Here is a 27,750-nt window from a genome sequence, read left to right as displayed (position 1 = left end):
AGCCTTAAGGAAAATTCAATGTCTTTTTCAAAATGCTTTAAAGCAAGCATTTTCAGAATGGTTTTTAAATGTGTGTAGATTCCGCCACAGAACACAGGAAAGTTATTCAACTTCCCTTTTGAAATATAGCTGCAATGATTCCTTGGCTTTGTTTCTTTTCCCATTTCCATGGTCTAATGATGCATGTATCATATTAAATTAAGCCAAGATAGTCAAGGACTATAACATCAGGCCGCCTTCTTAATACAAAGAATTGCCCAGGTTATTTACTATTTCACCTACATATCCTATATGTAAGCCTGCAATGTTCAGTACTTTAGCTTTCGCTAAAGCTTTAAGGGAATAATACAAACACTGTGAATCACCTTCACCACAGACAAAAAGCAGGCTCAGTGGGCTAGCACATACTCCCCCAGCCAATTTTAAAAATAGTAGTGCTAATTTCTTCCCAATGCACCAACTTGGCTTAACAGCACTTCCCTTTTATTTCAGCTTAATATCTTCTGTTATTTTGTTTCATCTGCCTCACATAAGTGTCTTGATAAACTCAAACCAGCAGTTAAACAAAATACATTCAGTCCTTATAAAGGCACAGCATATGCAGTTCCCTTTCATTTGAAAATGAAATCTCTCTTAGCTACATGTGCAAGGGAATTTAAATTTCAACCACACACATCTCCTGCAGAGCTTTACCATTCCTCCAGAAAACAACAACACTGCTGAATCTTGGTTTTTGAACATGTATTACAATTGTGCAACATAAAAAAATATCTTATTGCTAGAAGAGGAAAAAGCAATAAGAACTTACTTTGAGTTATCAGCATTGTGGCTGTGATAATTGAGCAACCAACGGACTGCACAAAAACAGATTGTGGTCTGAAGATTGCACCCATAGGTCACAGAGCAATAACATTTCGGGGGGGGGGGTAGGCTACCACTACTAGGAATTTCTCCCCCCACTGATTAAATAAGCTACAGTGAGTCAGCAAGGTGGGTCAAAGATTAGAAGCTGAATGGATCAAGAGGAAAAGTTCCACCTACTGATAGCAAGTGTGCTTTGCTCATGAAAATAACCAGCACTAATCAGTGCTCTGGTCCACGGGGTCACAAGGAGTCAGACACGACTAAACGACTAAACAACAACAAATCACACATTGCTGCTTGAAAAATCTAATGAGATCAGTAATGATTGTCTGGCTAAAATGATATTCTCAGTCAGTGATAACCTGAAAGTAGGCAGAGAATATCCATTTGGTGAAAAACACGTGTTTTGTGATTCTGATGAACATTAATGTTTTCAAAACTTTAAATAATTATAAAGTAATAGTCTCAGAAGCTTCAAACTTATAGCAGTCAATATATTATTCTTCTGGGAATATCTAGCTAATAAAAATAATCAGACCAGAGTTCTTAATAGCAGCAGTCGAACTATCCACAAGCTATTTTTGTATATAAATCACAATTTCATTCTACAAAACCTTCCAGCACAAAGAAACATACCAGCAGCACAGACATATTTTGGCTTGTGAAGGAATGTGAAGTTTTAATGCAAAATTATTTTCACCTTGATTTTTAGATTTGGCATTCTCTGCCAGCAGCTGTAGTAGGACAACAAAAGAACAATAATAATGATGATGATGATGATGAGAAGGAATGGTTGGCAGAGGAAGTAAAATTAATGGCCCCTATGGAATGTGTTTTCTTACATGGAATAACAAAAGTCAAGGGTCTATTAGCATTAGGATATTCTCAGCACAGGCCCTGTATTTGGTCTGCACGTTAAGCAAAACATGAGCAAGGGAGACTGGTGGAACTGTCAACTATGAAAGAAGTATGCGTTTATAACTGTCAACATCGTAACAAACATATTGATGGCAATGATGATGGTATAAAAGTTTAAAGGGTTTAGAAGAAGACAGGCATCCATTAAGATTGCACTGCTGCAGGATCAGTAGCCCTTGATAACAATCTGGTTCATGGGGATTGGGTTAACAGAATACATGGATCAGGTGTTAATTCCCTGAAGCACAACCAATTGAACTTGCCCTCTTTGATCAGGCTGTTCTAAGATTTGAGAATGTTATTCAACTTCATTTTCTCAGAACAGTTCCAGGCACTCATCTTAAGAAAGTATTCTATTTAAATAATATATCCCAAGTAAATGTATGTGTTTTGACAAAACGCTTTCTAGATTATTTATTAAATATAGATCATTACTTTCTTATGTTATGCCAAGGACCACAACTCTCTGATTAATTACACAATGGTGGCGGGGATCTCAGCAGCCAGCCACTATTTTTAGTAGCTGAACTATAAATTGATCTATGGCCACCACCACAGCATTCCCAAATTCATCAGAATTATTTAAAGCCTTCTTGAAAAGCAATAATCCTAGCTGTGATAAAGCTTTTTAATGTTTCTCCTTCATTCTGGACCAGGGAGTGAGTGGAGAGGGGGCAGACAAGAGAACTTAAAATGCAGTTCCATTCTACCACTTTATATTCATTTAAAATCAGATTTGCTTCAGAATCTTATTATTTAAAAGAAAATAAGGCAAACTAAGAAGAAGAAGAAGAGTTTGGATTTGATATCCCACCTTTCACTCCCCTTCAGGAGTCTCAAAGCGCTAACAATCTCCTTTCCCTTCCTCCCCCACAACAAACACTCTGTGAGGTGAGTGGGGCTGAGAGACTTCAAAGAAGTGTGACTGGCCCAAGGTCACCCAGCAGCTGCATGTGGAGGAGCGGAGACGCGAACCCGGTTACCCAGACTACGTGACTACCGCTCTTAACCACTACACCACACTGGCTCTGAAAACTACTGTGTTTTCAGAAATGCACTGCTAGTCTAACTGGAATTGCATTCTTTATGTAGCAATTTCTCTATGGAGAGCAAATGGAAAGCTTCAGACTCATATGACTGTCCACATCCCAACACTGTGTTGCGTCTTACACTCAAAAGTATTTTAAAAGCGTAACCATTCAGTTTAAAAACAACAAAATGGTAGGTTATATTTTCTAGCATAGTTGTCACACAAATAAGGGACCATTATTGTTCATCCTAAAGTGCTGAACTCTAGGGGCAATAAGCATGTTCAGCAAAATTGTATGACAGAGTTCTACAATATTAAACTGCAAATTGGGGTGGGGGGTTAGCAAGGATTTGAGGAAAGAGGGGGGAACAAGATGCCATGCAGGCTGATGGTTAGACCAGCTGTGTGGAGGAGACAGAGAGATGGTGTTTTGGCTACCTTTGAATCCAATGCTATGCTGCTGTGGGGAGCAAGCCCCTCTTGAGATGTGATGCCTGGAACCCTCTTTCCAGATGGACTCAGATGTAAATTTGTGTAAATAAACCATATTTCATAAAGACACTACAGTCTCTGCTGTGCCAAGACTCCTGGAATCTCACACTGCTCTGCAGAGATCGGGGCGGTCTGAAACATTCCAATAGACTGCAATGACCACTTCACATGCACTCGAAAAATCTGCTATTTTTACGACCATTTTTATATAGCTATGTGATGAAAATGTGACATGAAAATAACTGATATATTTTAAACATTTCCATAAACATTGTTTTCCAATATAAAAATTATGGTTTAACTACTATTGTTAATTGTTCTCACAAAGCAGTAGCATCAGATACCGTGCCAAAGCTGACCATACAGTCAAAGATTCCCTCCTCTGCAAAACTATTCAGCATATAGGGACCCTGTCTTCCTAGGCATCTAGCAACCCAGTTAACACAGTAGAGTCCACAGGATTCCTCCCCTTCAGTGGCATGAAGTTACAACATGTAAGCACATGGAGGCTGCTGTGTGAAAAGTGGTGTGACATTACTAGAAGCTGATAAGAGCTTGTTAAATCAGCCAGTCCTAGTACTCCAATACATCCTCCGTTCAACAGGGTTATCCTGTGTGGTGAGCAGTTTTCCAAACTGATTTTTTCTTTGCAGCAAGTCTGTCACTCTGCAGCAGTGTCCCACAGGATTCTCCATGTGGCTACTGTAATAATACATGAAACAGCCCAGTCAGTCTTTGCCCGCCCCATCTCCGTTTCCAGGAAGGCTGGCAATTATTTTCTCACCACACAGGGATGCCTGGCAACAAAACAGCACTACAATAGCTACAAAAACCAACAAGGCTACTAGGCCAAGATCACTTGGTTATCTGTTCCTTTGCTTCCAGTAGCCTGTCAGACTCTCCATCAAGGTGACTTAAGAGCGGGTCTTCCCAGCCTCAACTTTCAATGTTATGTTTACAGCAGGAATAGTGTTTCTAAATTCGGAGCAGCAAATGGTGCATAGGAATGGGGGGCAGATATCTGCTAGTCGAGATGCACAGCCTTCTCTTGAGTATGCCATATTCCCAAGCACATCCCTCGGGGAATTCTCCCGTTCCAATCGCCTGATCCTAGCGCTACCCTCCAGTTCCCACCAGGTTTATTCGCATCCCGCCTCCGCCCCACGCTCCCCTTATTCAGGAGGGCTGGCAGAGATGAACCACCCCGCTAACACCCATTAACCACCTCGGGGTTGACCAAATTGGGCAGGCTTCAACGCGCGCAACCCCCCCCTCCCCGTCTGGGTAGATGGAGGCTGACGGGTAAGCCATTCCTGCCTTTGCCAAAGCAAGGTCCGCATTTGTGCCGGCTCAGATAGGTATACCGGTGTAGGGGGAGGGAAGAGTATTCCGGATTTTTCCATCAGTCTGAAATCCAAGCGGCTGCTTCTCCGACCCCCTCGTCCCTCTCCGTATATACTCGGCGCTGTCCGCTTCCCACCCCCGAGCCACGCTCTCCCGGCCCCCTCACCATTTCTGCGCCGGGGACCCTCCGTCCTCAGTCTCTTGCTGCTGTTGCTGTTGCTGCTCTTCAGGGGCGGGCCCCGACCAGCGACAGGAGCGAGCCGGGGCCCCCCAGCCCAGCTGCCACCCTCGACCTGGAAGTGAATTTGCCTCGGCGGAGCCGGCGGAAAAAAACGAAAGAAGAAACACCAGCAAACACCCACACAGCTCCCGCCTCCTTTAAAGGAGACGCGCTCCGGCACCCGGGAAGCCTTCCAACATGCCCCAGCAAAGATGGCATTGGTCGTGCAACGCTGTCAGACAGGAGTTCCCATTGAATTCGGTGCCCCTTGCTCTTCCCGATAAGTGGGTATAGGCTGGCAGCCCGCCTGAGTGATGGACAGTCCCCCCTGGGTTTCCGGGGCCAGAACAGATAACTGATAAAAGTGATGTCATTCAGTCAAATCATTCAAAATAAAGAAGAGAGAGCCCCTAGGCCTGTACAGAGTAGTTTCCCTTACTACAGAGTAACCGCGAGACACGGATCCTGACTTAGATAGTGAAGCTTCGAGGCAGATATAATCTCTGACACATTAAATATATATGTTGTAAAATTTCTAGGCCCCTTTGGAAGAGGCTTACACGGAGAGTTTAAAACACCACACGCAACAAAACAGTAAGTATAAAACCAAAGTTTAGATGCAATCGCTGTTAGTAAAGAATTTAAAGAAAATCAATAGCAGGAATGAGAATAAAACCATAAAAAACCTATTCTTTACCACTGAAGTACAGTAAAACAACCTCCAGGCAATAAATGCACTAGATTGGAGAAAAACCAGCTCCCTCTTCTACTCACATATTTTGAGATTCATCATTCATACAAGGTGTTGGTGGGAATTCAAAAGCCATATTATCATAATTATTTCAATTAACCAAAATGTCACAAATTTGTGAGCAAGCTTCTGAGTTCTCCAGCCATGTGAGAAACTGCCTCTGTTATAGTCCTTTTAAAAGCAGCTGCTATCAAAATTAGCATTCAATCTGAATTTCCTTATATATTTGCATGAGCATATTCAAGGTCCCCCGCTCTGCCAATCCAAATATGCAAGAAGTTTTGCACATCTTTGGTTTCCTTTTTGGGAGCCTTACAGCAAGTTTGATGTATTCATCACGACATTAAGGGCTCAATCAAAACCAGGGATTTCTTTTCCAACGCATATTTTAAAGCACCATACCAAAGGTGGGGTATTTTGTTATACTGTACTAGCAACCGCTGTTTTGAATTGTCACTGTGTTCATCTTGATTTGAGCCTTGCACACAAAAATTAGAGACTGTTGTTATTCTACTCGTGCTTTTCAGGTAGGCTTGGAGTCCGTGAAAACAACCCATCTTGCTACAAGCGGGGGGGGGGGTTGGGGGGGTGGGATTTCTGTTTTACAGCGCGATCCTATACATGTTTACATGTTTCAGTGGAGCTTACACTAATATGTAAACATGCATGTGGCATTACTTTCCTGGGAGTAAGCGAGGAGAGCAGTATGAAATTTAATCCCCGGTAAATATGTGTAAGATTGCACTCTAACACAGCTGCTGTCCTCTACAACTTGTCACTGGGACGAGCAGTTTCAGCTATTTCCGTGTGAATGCCTATGTTTATAGCTGCGCTGCGTTTCCCACCCACCTCTGCAACCCCTTCGCTTCCTCCATAGGGCAGAGCGGAAGTTGCCTATGCCGTGTACGTCGCTGATTTTCTTCCGCCTGGTGCAGGAGGGCAAGATTTCCCGGGACGCTTTCACCTTGCAGGGAGAAGCGCAAGTATATGCTGTGCGTTTTCCTTCCTCCCCTTCCCTTTTTTTGCAGAGAAATGGCTGGGCTGATCAACTTCGAGGATGAAGAGGAGGTGAAGGAGTACTTAGACAATCTGGGTGTGGAGTTCAGCTTCCAGTGCTATAAGGAGAAAGATCCTGACGGTAAGGTGGAGGTAGCTGCGTGGCCAACATTGTTTGGTCTACGACGTTTTCCCCAGCGCTACAAATGCAGGCTGCAGTCCTCTCTGTCCAGTTACCTGGGAGTAAGCCCCATTGAACTCGGCGGGATTTATTTCTGAGTAGATTTGCGTAGCTCTGCACAATTAATTCAGGGTATTTACTTTTGAATAAATGTGTTTGTTTTCTTGGGTGTGTCACATAAGCATAGGTTACATAAAGATAATGAAAGCAGGTCCCACATTTATTCTGCCACCTTGATTTATTTGTAACCTTGCAGCAGACTAACCAAAAAAATGGGTATTTCATCCTTGGGTTTTTGAGTGGAAGCTTTACCGTAGTATCTGCAGGACCGAAATTATGAGTAGCTTTCAAAACAAACAGCGGCTGCAAATTTAAGAAGCCTTAATCTGAAGCAGTGGTGAGAAAACCATTACCCTCTAGATGACTACAATGCCCATCTGTTCCAGCCATCAACATCTGGTTCCCCATATTTGCTCTAAAAGAAGTTGAGCAGAGATCAACAGGCCTTTCAGATAGATTTAGGTAAAAGTTCTCTGGAGCTTATAAAACAAAGGAAAGAACTACTGGGTAAATCAGTACTGTATTCTAATTTTGTTACCTGTGCACGCAGCCCATTTGCTCCTCCCTTTGCTGAGCAAGCAGTCAAACTTCTCATAGTTGCCTGTTTCCACCAAACCAGGAAATTATGGTTACCAGCATTGGAACAAGCAAGGAACTTAAGCTAATTTTGAAGCATGGTTAACTCTCTCCATATTTTCTGAAGCTAGTAACCCATGATTCCAGAATTCAGAAGAGACAGGAAACATGGCTAATTAGAGACTTCCTGGTTTGATTTTTTTGCTGTGTGATGGTGTATGTGTGAATAAAGTTTTCATTCACATTTTGGCTTTAAGATTAGATCATCCAAACTGAGTCAGTAGGGATCAGTCCCTTTTTACTTTTTCTTTTATATGGAAAAAAAGCATTAGGACCTATTGGTCAATCCCATTTCAGACTTGGAAGTCAGCCCATTTTATACCTTTCACTACATTACCAGGTAGCAGATGTTGGAGGCAATCAACACCCTGCCCTAATGGATAAAAACCAAATCAAACAGGGAAGAAACCAAAGATTGCAAGTGAAGCACAAAAATGGGGATGGCATGATCATACCTTAAGTTTCCTTCATTGTGAAACCACAGGTTGTCACCGTCTTGCTGAGTACCTAGAGGGAGTAAAGAAAAACTTTGAGGGAGCTGCTAAAGTACTAAAGGAGAATTGTGAAAAAAACCTGCACAGTGAGAGCTGCTACAAACTTGGAGCCTACTATGTTACTGGGAAAGGTAAGAAAGAACATCCGCCTCTACAACCCATTGTATCTCTATGTAAAAGGAAAAGCAATCCAAGTAAGGTTATTAAAAGCTTATGTAGTGCAGTGTAGTGGATGGTTTTTTTGCCTCAGTTCTCTTAGCTGCAGTATGGGAGTAGCACTGGACTTACTTTCAGGGATGTTGTAAAGGACTCCTACATTGTAGGGGGTTGGACTACTACATGATCCTTGTGGTCCCTTTCAATTCTATAATTCTGTGAAAAGAACAATGCATAGAACAAATCATTTTCTCCCTGCAGGTGGGCTCCCTGCAGATTTGAAAACTGCCTACAACTGTTTTTTGAAGTCTTGTGAGAAAGGTGGGAAGAAATCCATAGATGCTTGTCACAATACTGGACTGCTGGCACATGATGGACGTGGCAATGATGATGAGAAGCCCAACACACTCCTAGCCAGGGATTATTACAGTAAAGCTTGTGATGGCGGTTTTGCTCCCAGCTGTTTCAATCTTAGTGCAATATATCTCCAAGGAGCCCCTGGGATACCAAAGGATATGAACCAGGCTTTGGAATACTCTCTGAAAGCGTGCGACTTGGGACACATATGGGCATGTGCCAATGCTAGCCGAATGTACAAGCTGGGGGACGGAGTTGAGAAGGATGATGCCAAGGCAGAAACCCTAAAGAATAGAGCAAAAGACCTGCACAAAGAACAGCAGGCAGCTACAAGATCCTTAACATTTGGAGAGTAAGCCCAGTCAAGTGAATTATAGTTTTCTCAAGAAACATACTTTGTACAATAGTGCACAGACATTGGGTGGAATTCAGCATGGCAGTATTGCAACATTGCTGCTTGCCAGACAGAATGATTACCCCTCTCCTCCCCCTGCCTGCTGTTCTGGGGGTTCTCCAAACACCTGCCGTGAGCCAATTTCGGGAGGCACCCAGCGGGAGGAGATGTGGGGGAAAGGTGTAGAGTTTGATTCAAAAAACTTATTTGTGTGAATGGGTGTCTCTTTTTGCCTGTACAAATTATTGTTTTGTAAACACAATAAAAACCAATATTTTTAGGACTTGGGTGATTTTTTGGGTAGCTCAATGTTGTATTTAAAACTATAACGTGAAAACTGCTGTAAACTAAACCATTGTTTCTAGAATGTAATTCTCAAATACATCAGGATTACATACACTGAGTTAACAGTCCAGTGGGGATCTGTTGTTTCTAAATAAACTCTCTTCTGCAGCAAGCCCCTTTATTCATTTTCAGAAAGCAGAAATTGTATCTTCAGAAAAAGAAGCAACTGGCCAACTCCATTCATGTAATACTTTGCAGATGGGCAAAGGGATGTGCTAATATGCTATTAAAGCCATCAATACCAAATGCATTAATTAGAAGCGCATTCCATTAATTTCAGCGGCACAAGCTTTGAGGGGAATATGGTTTGAATAACTGTATTGAGTGATAATATAATTGAATATCCTAATTCTTGCTTACATGGGGATAAGTATGTGAAACTTTACTTTTTTAACCATGCTGTTTCTAGGCAACTCCTATACTTACCATGCACTAATCTTTATTTTGTGATCTAAGTGTAGCAGATTAAACTATATTCAGCTGGGTTTGTGTTTTTTTGCAAGTTAATTTATATAAGCAGTCTCCCATTTACTATTGCAAATGGGTGACTACTTATATAAATTATCTGGGGGGTGGGGGGGACGGGACTTATAGAAGTTGCCAAAAGAAGGGACACTTATGATCATGATTCATTTTAAATTCAGGCCCAGTTCACATAATATTGAGCAACACACAAGCATGCAGTTCCAGGAATAAGCTTGTGATTTGTGTGCTCATAAATGCATCTGCCACCTTGCCTACGTGAGGTCATGAGAATTACTACCAGCCCTAACAGTGATGGCGTGAGGTAGGGCTATATGTTTCACAACACAGTTATTTTTCCCTGTGGGCAATTAGGAATGTTCACTTCAGAAAACATGAGAATCAAAATTGTTTCTGAATGCCATTCAGCTCTCTTGGCTTGTAAACTGTTTTCTATGGAGTTTGAGCAGTTAATTTGTATTATTTCCTATTTCTGAAGGGTTCTTTAATAGCTGAATCCATGACTGATTGTGTAGGATCAGTTTGTGACATCAATCAGTGCACGGTTTAATTAACTTCTTCAGAATAATCTGCTACCTTTTTCTGTCACTAGGAGGCACTCTAGTTTTAAAATTCACATTACATTAACCTCTTTAGTCTCATATGTTTGTGTATAGGAAACACATTTTTATTTCCCTTCAGGGTGGTGATTTGAATTCTGAAATAACTGAGAGTGTAATTTGTAATAATTAGGTTTGGGTCCAAATAACAGTTGTAACTGATAAAAGCAAAAAATAAAACATCTCCCAGGTTTCTCAGCATTATTTCTTACATGCCTTCCTTATAGCCTGCAGTCTTCTATCATGAGTGTGGATAGTATAATTACTCAAACATTCCTTAGTTCAATTAGTGTGCCTTATTTCCACATCATCCCACAGGTTTGACTTCTGCTGAATACCTTCCTTTCATTGCTGCCTTGAGCTTGTTAAATGTTGAATTTCTTATATAAATATTCAGTGTCCTGTATCTTAAAAATGAATATTTTATCAGCACCATCAGGAAGGAGCTCAGCTATTAACACTACAACTTGAATCCTATGCATCTTTATAACAATGGTATCAAATTCTTCATAAGCAAATCAAAAGAGGGATGAGACGTTTTCAAAGTCAATAAGAAAATACACAAATTCCTTAGCACTTCAGTTTTTTAATCTATGCCATTCCTGATGGGATTTAAGAGTTGCAGATGTGTCTACTCTATTTGAATACAATTGTTCAACCTGATTAAAACCTGTATCTGTTTCTTGAAGCAATGTATATACCCAGATGTTGCTTTGGAAACTTCTTCGTTGTTTACCAGGACTTCAGTATTGCCTGTTTCGTTCAGAACAAAAGGAGTGACATAAACCATCAGTTCTAATTATTTGATGCAGATGACGTGGAACTAATAGGTGCATTCCTTCCAAATGGAGAACGTGGTCAGCAGAGGAAAACATTTGTAGCTACTATGTAAGTGACTTCCAACACTAGTAAATAGACATGCTCACCCAAATTAGAGTAAGCAAACCTTGTTTACTACAGTTATAGAATTTCTATAAAATGGAGGGGACCCAGTTCCTTTTCCATGCCTAAAAGCTTGCACTGAAATCCTGTAAGGGTGCTTCACTGTGGAACTGGGTTTAATAAGCAACTCTTTTTTAAAAAATAAAAAAAGAGTCTTCCCTCTGAAGACTTTGTCTCTACATCGCCTTTTGCTTCATAAATAGTGACTCAAATGTATGATCTGTTCCAGAACAAGATACTTTAATTCTTTATACTTTGAGTTTATTTTGGTTTGGTTTTATTTAGTGTCATTAATGCTCCTCGTGCTTTTCAGAGCATGAGTGGACAGCTTACAACCCCAAAGCTTACAGCCTAAATTTTGATGCAAGGGAAACAACGGAAGTAGTAGTGGATGGAGGCAGGGGTATAAACAGAAAAGAACATGCATTTATTTCCCTTACACATATTTAAATTTAGTTCCAGTAGGGTATGTAAGCAATTAATACTCATCAATGTTACTCTTCTGACAAAAGGCCTCTTAAAAAAAACACCAAAACTCAACACCATTCTTAAGAGACCGTGGCTAAATTAAATTCTTTAGATTCCAGTTAAGGAAAGATCATCCACTGTCCCCACTGGGATGCAGAATCAATTTAGCTCTGATCTATTTGAGAATAGTCAATTAACTTTGAAGTAATAAGACGAATGTCCACAGTTGGATACCACTACCATTTATTGAGTTCACTGGCATTTTAAATAAATACTCTCTTTGCAATCAAACATGAGAAGTCGGTGAATTGAAATTTTGCCTTGATTATATCCATTGTGGTGTTTTACAAGGAAACCATGAAGACTGGTCTGTCACACTGAAGGACAATATGAGAACTGGTAGATAGTAACAACAGATGGGAGCAAAGATCCTTTATCTGCTAGCTGTTGAACTTTATTATACTTTTCCCCAAGTGGCACAAGTACCCCCAAGTGGAATTGTTTTGGTGTTTCGGTTGACATTGCATCATCTCCCTTTCACCACAGAATCTACAATGGTTATAAGGATGACCAGAGGTGGTGGGGATTAGGATATGTGGGTTAAATTCAGTGAAGTCATGGCACTTGTGGAATGACTTCTGCTTACACATTAAAACTTCCCTTCCCTTTCTCCCACTACACTCCCACAGTGTTCCATTGTAATATGGGAATGTGAAATAATAAGAAACGAGGAGACAAGTTGCTGGCCACAGGTAGAATCAGGCTTCTAGAAGAACTTTTCAGGGCAGGAGAGAGCTGAGTAATTGCAAGCAGAGATTGCAAGGACATCAAAAGAGACTGAAGATGAGAGAAGGGGACACAATGGAATGGGGCAACAGTTGAGGAGAGGTAGGAGAAGTAGTGATAAGGGAGAAGCAAAGTGAGCCAGCTTGAAGGGTAATCAGCGTTGTTCAACTTTGGGTCCCCAGATGTTGCTGAACCACAGCTCCCATCATTCTCAGCAGGCATCATTCTCAGGGATGATGGGAACTGTGACCCAACAAACAGGGTATACAGATTGTACTGGTGAAGGAGAACTGACACCCAGTCTTGCCAACATCCCCCTTGCCAAGAGTCTTAGTGTCAAGAGAAGAGATAAAGTAGCAATTATTCTTCAGATTTGCCTCTGGAAAATCAAATCTTAAGAAACAGGTTGTATAAGGTGTATATTAAATATTCAAATCCTGTAGGATTATTTAATAATTTTGGGGACACTAGGAATTATAGATTATCATGGGCATGAGCTGAGGGCATAATTTTTTTTATATATTTGTCTAAACATACTATGAAATACTTAATATGTATATTTCATTTATCTTTGAAGTGGTTGGATGATAGCATTTCTTGAACTCTTGCTGAACTCACAGTAATGTTGTTTCGACCGTTCATAATAAAATGCAGCAAAATCAATGCAATTAGGACTTCTGAGAGGTTTACATTATTGGATTGAGCTATGAAAAGAAGCAGAGAACAACACTCTTCACAATATGAAAGAACCTGCTCAAAAACAAGTAGTTGAAAATTAGCGTAACAATTTAGAAGCATTCATTAGGGAAGATGTTGTGAAGTACTCTTCTAACATAGGTGGGTATCATCAACCTTTTAGACCAGGGGTCCCCAAACTAAGGCCCGCGGGCCGGATAATGCCCCAGGGACTCATTTATCCGCCTGACGGCAACCCCTGTGGCCTGCTGCCGCCGCCTGCTCTTACCGGCGCTGCACAGCTGCCCACTTCTGGGTCGGAGGAGCACCAGGAATAGCTTGTGCGCATGTGCAAGCGTTATTTCCGGTGCACATCCAGGTCGGAGGAGGCCCGTGCACATGCTATTTCCGGTGCTCCTCCAAGCCGGAAGTGCACTGGAAACAGCGTGTGCGCATGCGTATGGGCATGCACTCCCCCGCCCTCTGGCCCACTGTGCAATTTAAGTAATAGTGTAACCCTCTTATGTGTCAACTCAGAAGTAAGCCCCATTACTCCCAGGTAGAATTTTAATGGGAAATCTTGTTTGTATCCCTTTATTTAATGCAGAAATAATCTCATTTGGAATTTATACAGCACATTTTCCTAAGTGCTCGGAGCACTTCACGGCTACTATTGCAGTAATCTTTTCTTTTTTAAAACTGCGTTATTATGAACATTCGCATCACAGATGCAGGGCTGAAGCTCAGTGATAATGGCCTGCCTAAGGCTACCAAGTACATTTGTGATGGAGGTGACATCTGTACCAGAAACTCGGTACTTATGCACTGAACCAGTTTGCACTAGTTATGATACTGAGGAGCCCCATGGGGGTGGGGGCAGAAGAATTGCAATATGTTGAATATAGTGTATTTATAACAATTCTTATTAAATATACTAATGTGATATAAGATGTGCAAATAGAACCTGCAACAAAATGTTGCAGTGTTGAGTGCTCTTGTCTACTGTGCCACCCACCCACCCATACCTTCCTCCAAGATAATTCCATTCCCCCTCCTTTTTTCCCTTTTTTTCTTTTTGCACCTCCCAGCAGACAGCGTCCTGTGCCTATTGTGCAAACTCAGTTTCATTGAAATAGGTTGGGAGGGGGGATTTTCCTGAATATTTGTTGTGCTTCTGCAAACAGGATTCCCCCAAGACTGCTGATACAGCCCTCTTGTATATGGATGCTGCCATTTTGGTTTCGATAAGCAACAGCATTCACCATTCAATGCTGGAAATGTAAGGAAGAATAATGAAACAAGATACAAAGCTACTACAGTTTACAAAGCTATTAGCAATATGGGGGGAGGTCCATATCTCAGTGGTAGAGCATCTGTTTTGCTTGCAGAAGATCCCATGTTCAATTCCTGACATTTCCAGGGAAGGCTGGGAGAGAACTGCTGCCTGCCAGGGGAGACCATACTGAGCTAGATGGATGCATGGTCTGGCTGTATCTGGCAGCTTCCTATCATATGTATGATAAACACACAGAGAGAGAAATGCATTTCTGTTAATGTCCTAATTGTGTTTCCCCCATTTAACAGATTTTTAGTCTCCTTGACAAGTAGTCAAGCAGATAGGCTGTTACAGCATATGCTTTTTTTATCATAAGGGAAAATGAACAACCAACATCCATCCACATTACACTAGGATAAAAATGTAATCAATAAGTATGGTAACTTAAGCTTATTAGGAACCCCACTGTGAGATTCTCTTTCAAAAGATGTGTCAGTAAAATCCTGCTCATATATAAATGTCTCTTTATTGCAGTTAGCAACATACTAGTAGAAATATCATCTGGCAGACACCCTGCACTAACAGCTGAGCAATGCACAATTCCTATGGAGGATTTCCACACACATATGTCCCATATTTGATGGATTACTACTGAGACATTACTGTATCAGAAATTTATCTTTGTTTCTATGCTGCTGATCCAAAGAATCATGCAATGAGCCATTTTGTTGCTCGTGATAGGCCTTTAAAAAAAATGAAACTCCAACAATCATGTATTTGGAGGAGAAGAAGTAAAGGGGTCTGAATCCAGCCCTTCACTCCCTCACCTGAGTAACTGATTGAGAGGATATACAGTGGTACCTCGCAAGACGAATGCCTCGCAAGACGAGAGAGTTTTCCGTTTTTTTCGTCGTTCCGCAAGACGAATTTCCCTATGGGCTTGCTTTGCAAGACGAAACGTCTTGCGAGTTCTTGCGAGTTTGTTTCCTTTTTCTTAAAGCTACTAAGCCGCTAAGCTGTTAATAGCCGCTAATAGCCGCTAAGCCGCTAATAGCCGTGCTTCGCAAGACAAAAAAACCGCAAGACGAAGAGACTCGCGGAACGGATTAATTTCGTCTTGCAAGGCACCACTGTATACCCTTTCTAAAAGAGTTTCACATGTACAGGCCAGATATTGTATTAGATAATTAGAAAATGGAAAGTGTATCTGAAGAAGTGTGCATGCACACGAAAGCTTATACCAAGAACTAACTTAGTTGGTCTTTAAGGTGCTACAGGAAGGAGTTTTTTTCTTTAGAAAATGGAAGTACACATTAAACCTGTTTGCACAAGTGGTTCCCCATTAGAAGGTATAGATGACCTCTGACTAGATTGTAAATAAGGTTGATCATATTAATGCAGGGATGGGGAACCTGTGGCTTGTCAGCTGTTTCTGGATTCCAACTTCCATCTGCCCTAGATAGTATGGCCAATGGTGAGGAATTATGGGAGCAGCATCTTGATGGAGGATCCAGAAGGCTTTTATGTTATCTTGTGGGATTTTATGTCCTTTGCTTTGGACTTAGACGCTCAACATTCACCATCCTTGCCAGCTCAGGAAATACGGATGTTTCAATTTATATTGTTGTCCAGCAGGAGTTTGGTTAGCGGGGCAGGCTTTTGTTAGGGGGATAAGGACCTCAGATTTTTATTGATTTGTATTGATGGGGGGGCAGCTGCCCTCTGCCCCCCTTGGCTATGCCCATGACAGGTTCCACATCCCTCCTCCACTTAGATCAGCAATCATCAGAAAGGTATTACCAGGAAGCAAGCAGCCAATGATTCAGCAACGAGTTCATTTTCATGTTTTTTTGAATCCTCATGTAAAGCTGGCTTCAGCCCTTCATGACAATAGGCAGCCCACCGGTGCTTTTGGAATTGAAGTTGCCCTTATTTCATTTCATATCCTTGAGAGAACATTGGTTTGCTGTGGACACTTGAGGAACATACGGTACTTGACTCCCTCACGCCAATACCAATTTAAGCCTGAGTTGTATCTGACTATAAGGTAGGCAGGGGCAAGCAGGAACGCAATGTGATTCTGTTGCAGCTGAAAGGAATGGAGCTCTCAGAGACAAATTGGTAGGAGACCTTGAGACTTCAAAAAAGAAACGGGACCTTTCTTTCCTCTAATGAAAAGAGTGGTGGAGAGTGCTTGAAACATAATTAAGTAGGTTGCTTTACTTTTACACCTGAAAGAGTTTATGTAAAGGTATTGATTGTATCCAATATCCAGTGAAGAGGCATTTCATGTTCCCATGGTTGGAATTCACCATTACCAGCAGTCATGGCAAACCTGCTTTCTTTTTTCCTTAAGGTTGCTATTTTTAAAAATGCCCCTGCAAGTGGCAGCAGCAAGAGGGGTAGGCATGGCTACTATTTGTATTACTGCATGCCACCCCAGTCTTTGAGAAGTGTGAGACTTCAGGGATTCCAGGCATCCAGGGTTCAGTTCAGTCTGCAGCCTTCTCACTTCTAGCTCTCGCACCTTAACACTCAACTCTGGCCTTTGTCTTTCTAACTCACTACTTCCTTTGTTACCTTAACAACCCATACTTTGGGGGCCATTATCAAGAAGCTTGTCTGGCTATCCCAGCAATTGGATCCTCATTGGATTCAGGAATTAGAAGGGACTCAGGCATACAACCTAACCCCCTCCACCCCAAACTCACAACAGTATCCTCCACAATGCCTTGCACCTAGCAGCATTCCAGGGCATGGATGTGTGTGTGAAATGGTAGCCACCGTAAGAGATGGTGGGAAATATTTGAAGAACAAAGTGGTCTTCTTTTCCTTGGGTGGGGGGCAGAGGAAAAGAAAAGTATATGAAGAGCTTGGATCAGCTCTACATACTTTTTTGTGTTTGACTCTTACATCATGTTGGCTCAACCATGATTTCTCTAGTTTTTTGTGTGTTTTTTTCCAAGGCTAACTGGACTTAAGAACTAGAATAATATTTTTTTAAAATAGAGTATTCATTTGTAAGCAATAAATGCTTTCATTTATTTTATTCCCATATATGATGGGACGGAAGGATTCTGGTGGTAGGTACTGTTTTTGTCCATCTTGTTTGGTGATGGTACATGTATTTTGAACTTAATTTTGTCAGTTCAGAAAAAGTACCGGCATTGCATTTATCTAGATAATACCCATGGTTCTGAACTGAGATACCCATTACTTTGAGGACCATAATTGAATATCCAAGCCGAATGAAAAATTGCAGACCTGCCCTGTGCCTTCTTCAATAGAAATTGTTGATAAATTGACCTATTGAAACTAGCATTCAACGAACAGTAGCCCTCTGTGTGGGCAAGCCGCATGACCTTAATTTTTTAACTTACTCACCTTTTAGCCATATTGAACAGTGCACTTTAGAGTTTATTTCAACATGGAGCTGCTGGATTCTGAGAATTAATGGATTCTGAGTATACTTCAGACAAATAGATAAAAGCTGTTATAGCATAACAGAACCTTTTGACCTTTCTACTGCGAGACCTTTCTACTGTGGAATGTGCACTCATAACATAAAGCTAGAGATGCTTTGGTCTAAACCAAGGGGGGGGGGAACTGCAGCATTCCAGTTGTTGGGCTCCAACTCCCATCAGCCTCGGCCAGCAGGGGTATGGGAGTTGTAGTCCAAAAGCATATGAAGGACTACAGGTTCCCTATCACTGACTTAAATTTTAAGCTAATAATGAACGATTAACAATCAACATGGCTGAATTTATGTCAGTAATAACAGATGAAAATAAGAATTCGTTCTAGTGCTGGTAGCAAGCATTTTCCCGAAATCCTTTCCCAACCAGCATTGCCAATAGTTATGTATGATGCGATTTGTAGTCCAACAACATCTGGCCACACATTCCCCATCCTTGCCAAACGTGAAGACGAGGCATACGTGTTGCCCTCAGGCTTACATATAAGAGACAGCGTATACAAAGCAAAAGGAGTGGAAGAAGAAGAGAGGAGAAAAGTTGGTTTGACAATGTTATATCTACCTGGACCAAGGCTAGTGGTGATGCTTGGGCAGAAGTGTTGAAACTGCAAGATGCCATTGTGGCAGTCACACAGGGTCCCCGTACATTTCACCGTCTATTGATCCCTGTGCCACCACTTTATTTCTCGCTGCCACCACCCAGGCCCTACCTGGTACAATACTGAGTCCAGTCAGGGTTAAATTGGAACATAAACTTTTGCTTATTTATTGCAGTTTAACAAGCGTGTGGTTTCATCAATGGTATCGGTCAATTACATTCATGGGGTGCCTATCCAGACCTATAACTTCCGCTACCTGCTCTTACTAAACCACCTCTCAGATATTTACTTGTCTTCCTAGCCCCTACTATTCCTGACTCAGCTTATTTCGCTACACTAACTCAACCTACCCACAAACTCTAGCCCAATTCACTCCCACTCCAACCAACCACCCAACTCCCAACAAACTCCTCAACCCCTCCCAGAGCAGGTTTTATAGTCCCTTTGACTCCACCCCCGGGTTCTGATTGGGTAACCTGTTTAACGATTTCACCTCCAGCACTCTTATATGTTAACGTCACAGCCATTACTTCTCTTGCTTGCCAAGAGCCTATTCCCTTGTTTCTATAGTCACATGAAAATACTGAGTGGCAATTGTAGTAGAAGTTGTAGGTAACCCTTTGTTTATGGACCAACTAATAGCATTTATCTCTTGCAAACACAAGTGAATAAAATGAACTACAGATTGATAACAGCAAAAAGATGTATAGAGGAAGAAGTAGATCGCCTACCTAGTATGTGGACTGAAATTTTGTTATAGATGGAGATCAAAATTCTTCTCTCAAACTTCAAAACCATCTTTTTAAAATGTGTACAGGACATACTTCCAAGGATCCTGAAGAAGTAAACAGCACGAAATGAGAATGCAGTGATAAATTTGGCACCTAAACATCCCCACTCTACAGCAGCCCCAAGTACAGCACTATTTTCCTCATAGGAGTGAATGACAACCTATACAAAAAGGGAAATGAAAGGGGGGCACTTAAGGAGACCTTTGGGGTGAGGAGGAAATTTGCTACTTATCCCAGGTGACCCTAGCCATAGAGTATCAAGGCTGCTCCAGAAGCAGTGTAACTTTATTTGTTACCAAACATATCCTAGTTTGTTGAACGCTCTCTCCAGGGAAGCGAGCCTGGTGCTTTCATTACATATCTTTAGGTGCCAGGCAAAAACATTCCTCTTTCCCCAGGCTTTTGGCTAATTAAACAATCTATGGCCTTTTAAATTGTAGGGGATGCTGTTTTGTCTATTACTATGTTATATATTTTTGTGTTTTTATATTGTAAATTGCTCTATGATCCTCAGATGAAGAGTGGTACAAAAAAATAATTAATAAATAAATATTTCCAATTGCCCTTTCTTATTTTAATTATATGATATGGACTTCTATTTTCCTCATTGTGCTGCATGTCTTAATATATTTTAGGTAGCATCTTTTTTAGGTTCCTCCCAAACAATTATTTCAAATTGTACACTGCTTTTATGTGTTTAATAGACAACTCCATTAAATTATTAAGGCAACGACATCTGTGTCCAACTAGGCTGGATAAAATATATGGTGACACTATAGTTAATTTCAAAGTGTGACATGATTTTTGAATAGTTGATTTGATTTTTAAGAGGGGGTGTGGGGTAGCTCTGGCTCCACCCCCAATGCTGACATGTGGCCCCCGATAGAGGCAGCAAAACAGAAGCACTGGATTTTATATACAGTGGTACCCCGCAAGACGAATGCCTCGCAAGACGGAAAACCCGCAAGACGAAAGGGTTTTCTGTTTTGGAGGCGCTTCGCAAGACGAATTTCCCTATGGGCTTGCTTCGCAAGACGAAAGCCCATAGGGAAATCTCCGGGGACCTGTTTTAAATTGCTGGCGGTCGGGAGCAAAGACTTTCGCCCACAGCCGGCCTTCAGAAGAGGTCCTGGACCTCTTCTGAAGGCCGGCGGGGGGCAAAAGTCTTTGCTCCCCCCCCCCCCGCCTGCCTTCCCGGGACAGCGGAGACTTCTCCGCTGCCCCGGGCGATCTTAAAATGCTGGTGGGCGGGAGCGAAGCGTTCGCTCCCGACCCCCAGCATTTTAAAATCTTTGGGCGAGTGTCTGCAAGCCTCGCGCGCCCGGCAGGAGGTCCCACCGGGTGCGCGAGGCTTGGGGCGGCAGCCTGTCGCCCGAAGCACGGGGAGCCCTCGGGAGGGCTCCCCCTGCTTCGGGTGAGTGTCTGCAAGCCTCGCGCACCCGGCAGGAGGTCCCTTCGGAGAGCTCCCCTTGCTTTGGGCGAGTGTCTGCAAGCCTCGCGCGCCCGGCAGGAGGTCCCGCCGGGTGCGCGAGGCTTGGGGCGGCAGCCTGTCGCCCGAAGCACGGGAAGCCCTCGGGAGGGCTTCCCCTGCTTCGGGCGAGTGACAGCAAGCCTCGCGCTCCCGGCAGGAGGTCCCGCCGGGTGCGCGAGGCTTGGGGCGGCAGCCTGTCACCCGAAGCACGGGGAGCCCTTCGGAGAGCTCCCCTTGCTTTGGGCGAGTGTCTGCAAGCCTCGTGCGCCCGGCAGGAGGTCCCGCCGGGTGCGCGAGGCTTGGGGCGGCAGCCTGTCACCTGAAGCACGGGGAGCCCTTCGGAGAGCTCCCCTTGCTTTGGGCGAGAAGTCTCTGCTGCCCCGGGCGATCTTAAAATGCTGGCGGGCGGGAGCGAAGCGTTCGCTTCCGCCCCCCAGCATTTTAAAATCTCCCCGGGACAGCAGAGACTTCGCTTCCGCCCGCCAGCATTTTAAAATCGCCCCGGGACAGCAGGGGCTTTTAAAATGCTGGCGGTCGGCAGCAAAGCCCTCCTGTCCCCGGAGCTTGCGGGGCGGGAGGTGGGAAGAAGGGCTTTTTTCCCCACCGCCAGCCTTCAGAACAGCCTTCTGAAGGCTGGCAGTGGGAAAAAAGTCCTTGTTCCCCCCCCCCCCAGCCTTCAGAAGAGGTCGGGGGACAGATTGTCCCCGGACCTAGTCTGAAGGTGGTTTCCCTAGGAACGCATTAATTGATTTTCAATGCATTCCTATGGGAAACCGTGCATCGCAAGACGAAAAACTCGCAAGAAGAAAAAACTTGCGGAACGAATTAATTTCGTCTTGCGAGGCACCACTATACAGTACTGCATTGAACTAAGCAGCCCACATTTGGCAGGTCTCTAGTCATTTTTCATGAGTGTTAAAAATAACTGCTAATCTACTTCAACAAGGAGGCAGGAAATGCCATCTCCTTGGCAGTGATGACGATGATTAAGGCAGACAAATCATGCGTGAGGAGAAAATTGCTTTCCCGCTGCACAAAGCAGCCCTGTATTATTTGCTATCTGCCTGTTATGTATAATTTTGACATGAAACCCTTGCACACCGTGCCTGTTTACAGGCCAGAACAGAGGTGGGGCCAGGCAAAGCAATTGGCTTGGGCCTACGATTTTGAGGCCTACCCCAAGCCCCTCTGGTAGGCGCAAAGGGGGACCCTTTGGTAAAGATGGTTGAAATGGGGCCTACATTTCCCATCTGGCCTGGGCCTATTACCTGTCTGTGCAGTTTGTGTATTCTGAAATTATTCTGACTTTTCACAGTAGGAAGAAAATAGCTAATTTTGCTGAAAATTGCACTAGTATGTCAGGCAACTTTGTAACATTTAGAGAAGAAGAAGGGGGTGGGAGAATGAAGATTCCTAATCGGATTTATTTTGTTTGCGTGATTTAAATGAATGCAGAACAAAATATGCCTAAAAATAAGATAGTAACATTTGAGGATTTGTCTGCGTAAGAAGGAGCTGGCCAAAATTAGTCAGGATGTTCTCTCTCTCAGTTTTTGCGGTTGGATTTGTTACAATCATAATGCCCAAATGGCAAGTTAACTGGTGATATCGCAGAGAAAACAAATATAGGAGATGGAGTACAGTCTTCAACAATGCATAATGGTGTGCTTTTGGAGTATGCAGAGAAACTCAGGCAGTGATCCTTGGTATAGAACTTGAGGTGATGTAAGTATGTCACTATCATGATCTGTGAAATATTGCTGGGTGTGTTTTAGTAATTCAGACAAATGCAGCATAAATCCATGATGCACTAGAACAGGGGTCTGCAACCCGCGGCTCCGGAGCCGCATGTGGCTCTTTTACACCTTTGCCGCGGCTCCGGGGCGGATACTAGCGAGGGGAGGAGGCGCATTGTGTGCCCCGACACTCCCCACTGTGGCGGGCGCTGTACTGGCTGTGACGTCGCATGGGGGCGGTGCGTGTGTTAGTCACGCACCGTCCCGACGTCACCTTCCCGCCCGCTGTCAGATCGTGGCTCCAGAGATATATTTGTTTTAAATGTCGCAATGGTTTTGCGGCTCCCAGTTGTTGTTTTTTCTTCGGAAACAGGTCCAAGTGGCTCTTTTTGTCTTAAAGGTTGCAGACCCCTGCACTAGAATCATGGATCTAAGAGTTTTCTAGACGCCCACATGTATAAGACGCCCCCCTATTTTGGGGGACTCTGATTTAAGAAAATGAGGGGAGATGGCCCTCATGTATAAGACGGACCCAAATTTTGGACATCATCTTTAAGGGGGAAAAACCTAGTCTTATACATGGAAAAATATGGTAATTGTAGGATATGTTTAAAAATATTTCACTCATCCTTATGGAAAGGAAAATATGATCTTTCAATTTATATTCAAAATATCATTTCGCCTCAGATTCTACCCTCCCCCATTTTTCTGGACCTTCATACCACTGGGCTTTGCCCCACTACCTATAGTTTGTCCTTCTGCAGCTAGCAACCATGTGACATCACAAGGCTCCTGCCTTGTGACATCACTCTGCCTTATGACATCACCAGGATTTGGGAACTAGCAATTTTAATTAAGGTTTCATAGCATCCTATTACTATCTCTCCCACAAAAATCTATAGATGTTTTAAATAGGGGCTTCATAAAATTCACCTGTTATTTTTACAGATGCTATGGCCACTTTCAGAATAATGAACATCCTATTAGAGATTTCCCCCCCCCCAATCTAATTGAAAGGGTATAATTTGGATTTAGCAGTGGCAAAAGAGGCATATATTTCACCTAAACACATCTTAGTGACATTATGATATTTTTGTTCCTTAATATGCATCAGCTGAAGAAACAAAATATCCCCATTTCTTTCTTCAGAAATGGGGCAATTTTCGGTACTTTGACTGCTAAGTCATTTAATATTTAAGGTTTAAAATGCCATTTTTTCAGTGAATGAAAGAGGAAAGATTACCTGCTGTTCATTTGATTAGATGAACAGGCCATGCTGAAGGAGGTCTCTCATAACAGTGTCTGACCAAAGCCAAGCCTTGTCAAGAACTAAAGCCAGCAAGGGAGGTGTTGAGATGTACCCTTAGCAACTAGTGATGTCTATCGACATAACAAAGGCTACTTGTGATGTCACAAAGGCAACCTATTATCTAAGGGCCACATATGAGGATTTGACCCAGCTGACTTTTTCAAAGTGAAAACCCCATTACCCACTGGTTTTTAAAGAAAGCAATTTACGCAATCATGGTTGGAGGGTTTGATGTGAAATGTATAGTGTGTTGTTGGTGCAGTTGTTTCAAGGATTTTTTTTGTGTGTGTGTCAGTCACACAGAAATAAACCTCCAGCACTGCTCAAAAGTTGAGTTTAGCCCTTTCACAAGATTTGAAACTGAGGTTATAAGTTTGAATCCTATGAGTGGGTAGCTTATTTGAATAGCCTGCAATATTTCCAGCTGAAAATCTGGCAACTATAAAGGAATCTCTAGTATCAGGCTCGGGAAAACCTCCTGGAGAGAACCCCTTGGAGTGGTGCTTGATGGGCCAATGGTCTGGTTGAAGATAATTTCAAACCTTGGAATCCATAACCTGATGTTAATCATCATGTTACAGTTGTTAGACTGTCTTCTCACTGGTTTAAACTACTGTTTTTTTCTGGCAATCAATTTAGAGTTTGAAATACTGAATTAAAAATATATAATATGAATTTACATATTATTGTTTTGTTTAAAACCAGTTTCAGAAGTATTACAATCTGAGATAAGGGCCTAGGGTTCCCCAAGGCTGAACCTGTTTTGAAAGCTCCAGCGTGTTATTTATGCACTGATTACAATTTTTATTTGCTTGTTGCCCAAAGGTGCCTAATCGATTTAGAACACATTTGAAAACATAAACATTATTATATTATACCATACGCACATAGAGCCTCCCATGATAGCCACAGGAAGCTTTGTCAGCACACTAGTAACAAAACAACACTATCTCAGTTCATCAAAAGCCTGGGAGAAAAGATAAATCTTTACCAGGCTTAGGCTTGCAATATGTGAATTAGCAATGAAAAGGGCAATTTTGAGCATGTGCAGAGTGCATTTCCATCACATTATACAACCTCACCCAGCCCTTTATATATAGGATTAGACCAGCTGTCTCAAAAGATCTGAAGGCACAAGATGTACGTAGTTCTACTGCAGAAGCTAACCAGCTCTGGTTTCTTAGCTGCCTGAATGGGAGAATGCTTGAAGAATCTTGACTGAAGATATTTTAACAACTTAGTATGTATTCAATGTACATATGCAATCTTTTAAATGATGGAAATTTTTTAAAAGGAGTGGAATTCATGCTTGAATTCTGACTTTTAGACACACTGATTTCCAGTCAAAGGGGCAATTTAACAGATAACAGTTCACAGCAGGAGCCTGTATAAATCAAAGGCAGTGATGTGTGATGCGTTTATCGGAGGCTTCCTTTTATTTTGTAAAAGTTTCCTACTCGCCAGAAACAAAACAATATGCTCTTATCTGGAATGAACTGTTTCCTATCTGCAGAATGCAGCTGACAATTTGTAATGGTAATGGGTAAGCACACAACACTTTCAGATAAGAGAATAGATACTGTTAACTGTAGACCCAGAGAAGCAGATTAGTCAACAAGAGACCCACTATTCTGTTGAGAATAATGAATATTGTGCCTACAATAATAAAAAAACCTGCAGAAAGCCTCATTGGGCTAAAGTGGATGATATATGCAGCTACATGTATCATTCGCAGGACTTATGAGGGATAGCAGGGAAGCAGCGTCATTCAATCTGATCTGCGGAGACACCAGCTCCATTGGGCTCTTTCTCTTTTTGAATGGTTTTTCCCCCATGCTTGACATCAAGGACTATTTTGAGTTGTGGTTGTTGTTTTTAAATAATCTGGAAGCCACTCTGGAAGCCTTTTGAGTTGAAGAGCAGGTAGAAAATGTTCTTAACCAACAGCAACTTTGGGAGACTGCAAGTCTGAGTGGGAAAGAGCAGGGGTGAGATTTTGAGTAGGGGAAAGTGACTACTTGGTGAAGCAGCCCCTCATGTTAAAAAGCCACAGCTTACTTCTGACTATTGTCCATCTGCAGAACTCAGAATGAAGTCCCACAGTGCTCAGTCAGGCTTTATCCATAGGACTGAAGCCCTCATCCACATATTTTCCTGCTGAAAATCCTCCAGTTGCTATTTAGCCCCAAATCTGTCATTTGTTGCAAATAGCAAATTTGCAGGAATTGACTTGGCTATGGTCTTCTGAAGTAAACAATAGCCTTTGGAGGGAAGCATTTTCAACAGGAAGCTAGTGGTAGAAGAAAGGATAGAAAGCTCTTCTCTCCCCTGCCCCCACCCCTTCTGCAATCATGAGATGGATTGCTTGCCCCTGTGGCTGTTATTACTTCAAAAGAAGAATCCCAATCATGAGATTCAAATATGACTCAAGGAAAAGCTCCCTGGATCCATGTGCCATCTAATATCTATGTAAATAGGACAGGTACCAAGAATAGAGAGTATAGGGCAAAATCAGCATCCCTATACAGCTTCCTTGACCTTCATCCTGATACTGGTGATAAACTATATGCTCTAATTGTCAAAACAAAACAAACAAATGCTAAATATTGCTTGAGGTTGCACTGCTAAGTGCATTAATGTCTCATGACTCATGCTGAAGTACTCTGTGCCTTTGTATCCCAGGGACAATTTGAGTCAGAGCGTAATTATCCTCGACTGTATGTTGTGCATACAAATCCTATGTAAGTTTACTCAAAAGTAAGCAGTAATGAACTTTATGGAGTTCCTGCTCAAGTAACTGTGCAGACAATTGTGGACTCGATGGCATATTGTGGTAAAAATGTGAATACAATAATAAAACTCAATGACGGTGCCTGTTATGCGCCAGCATACATGCACACATATGATCAATGTGATGTGGGAAGCTGCTTCCATAGGATGGAATCCTATACCCCTGGGCAGGGAGGATGTGTCCACCATGTATCACCACCGCATGGGCAAGGTCACTCACAGAGGTTTCCCCCTCCCTATCAGTAACTTCCCTCCAGTAAGAGGATCCTCCAACATGGTTATGTTATTTGTTAGGCCATCTGCTTCCCATAAGTAGGGGCATAATCTAGACATAGCACTACCCTAACTGGAATTCCTTTGGAGAAAAGAGCACCAGAGACTTTCTGGGGGTACTTTTGTAATATTTGCAAACAGCATGCACACTCCCAACAAGGCTGCTAGGCAGCAAATCTTCTGTCCCATACCAGATTACCAGAGAGAGGCTTTTGGAGGCAAGGCATATTCAGCTCACAGCTTTCTTTCTTTGCATTTGCCTCTATAGCTTTTTTCAATCATTACACATACTCACTTAAATCAATCAATTGATTTAAGTGAGTATCAGTTGTTGGATCTCATCCACAATGAAACTGAAGGTTGCAGGATTCAGGACAAACAAAATAAAGCACTTCTTTATACAGCAAATAGTTAAAATATGAAATTCACTCCTACAGGAGGTAGCAATAGCCACCAACTTGGATGGCTTTTAAAGAGGATTAAACAAATTAATGGAGGCTACGTTGGCCTCTTCCTTGTCAAGATGTTCTTACTGCATGGCAGGGGATGCAGTCTCTCGGTAGCCCTAGGCCACCTGACTGTTGACTGAGAACAGGGTGTGCCTCTTTCCAGCTTTGCAGCCCCAGATACAGTAACTGGTAGTTGGAACAGTGTGTTCTTTCCTGTAGATGAGGTTGGGGAGCTGTCTGCTGCTGCTCTGGCCGATGGATGAACTGACATTTGAGGGCTGGCAGGTCATAGCTCTTAATCACTACAATTACTCTCAGCAGCTTTCTGGGAGAATTTTTTTTTTTGGTATGGATATTGCTGGAAATGATTCTTTTGGATAGGTGCCCTTT

The 27,750-nt window shown here is 42.4% G+C and overlaps 2 protein-coding genes across 3 annotated transcripts in view; one reads left to right on the top strand and one right to left on the bottom strand.

Annotated features, from left to right (window-relative positions):
- Positions 1-23,879, bottom strand: part of ZYG11B (zyg-11 family member B, cell cycle regulator) — a 48,354-nt gene extending 24,475 nt beyond the window's left edge. The window contains exons 1-3 of one of the 2 annotated variants that reach the window (XM_083510089.1): positions 23,783-23,879; positions 19,273-19,376; positions 7,948-7,999 (exon numbers count right to left, since the gene is read on the bottom strand). Coding sequence is in view for 1 of the 2 variants with exons in the window: in XM_083510088.1 (XP_083366214.1) it covers positions 4,815-4,817 (3 nt within the window). In the remaining variant the exon portion in view is untranslated. Of the gene's footprint in view, positions 1-4,814; positions 6,442-7,947; positions 8,000-19,272; positions 19,377-23,782 lie in introns of those variants that run through there. The other variant, XM_083510088.1, reaches the window with a different exon arrangement.
- COA7 (cytochrome c oxidase assembly factor 7) lies at positions 6,607-9,176 on the top strand (the record flags this gene model as incomplete). Its single annotated transcript, XM_083510159.1, has 3 exons — positions 6,607-6,757; positions 7,977-8,117; positions 8,404-9,176. 3 exons carry the CDS (start codon positions 6,607-6,609, stop codon positions 8,853-8,855), a joined length of 744 nt encoding a protein of 247 aa, XP_083366285.1. The 3' UTR covers positions 8,856-9,176.
- Positions 23,880-27,750: the final 3,871 nt, after the last annotated feature.

Source organism: Podarcis liolepis (assembly GCF_965112155.1).
Source record: "Podarcis liolepis genome assembly, chromosome: 6".
Lineage (NCBI taxonomy): Eukaryota > Metazoa > Chordata > Lepidosauria > Squamata > Lacertidae > Podarcis > Podarcis liolepis.
Note: the sequence above shows the minus strand (reverse complement) of the source record. Positions and strands in the feature narration are given on the sequence as shown.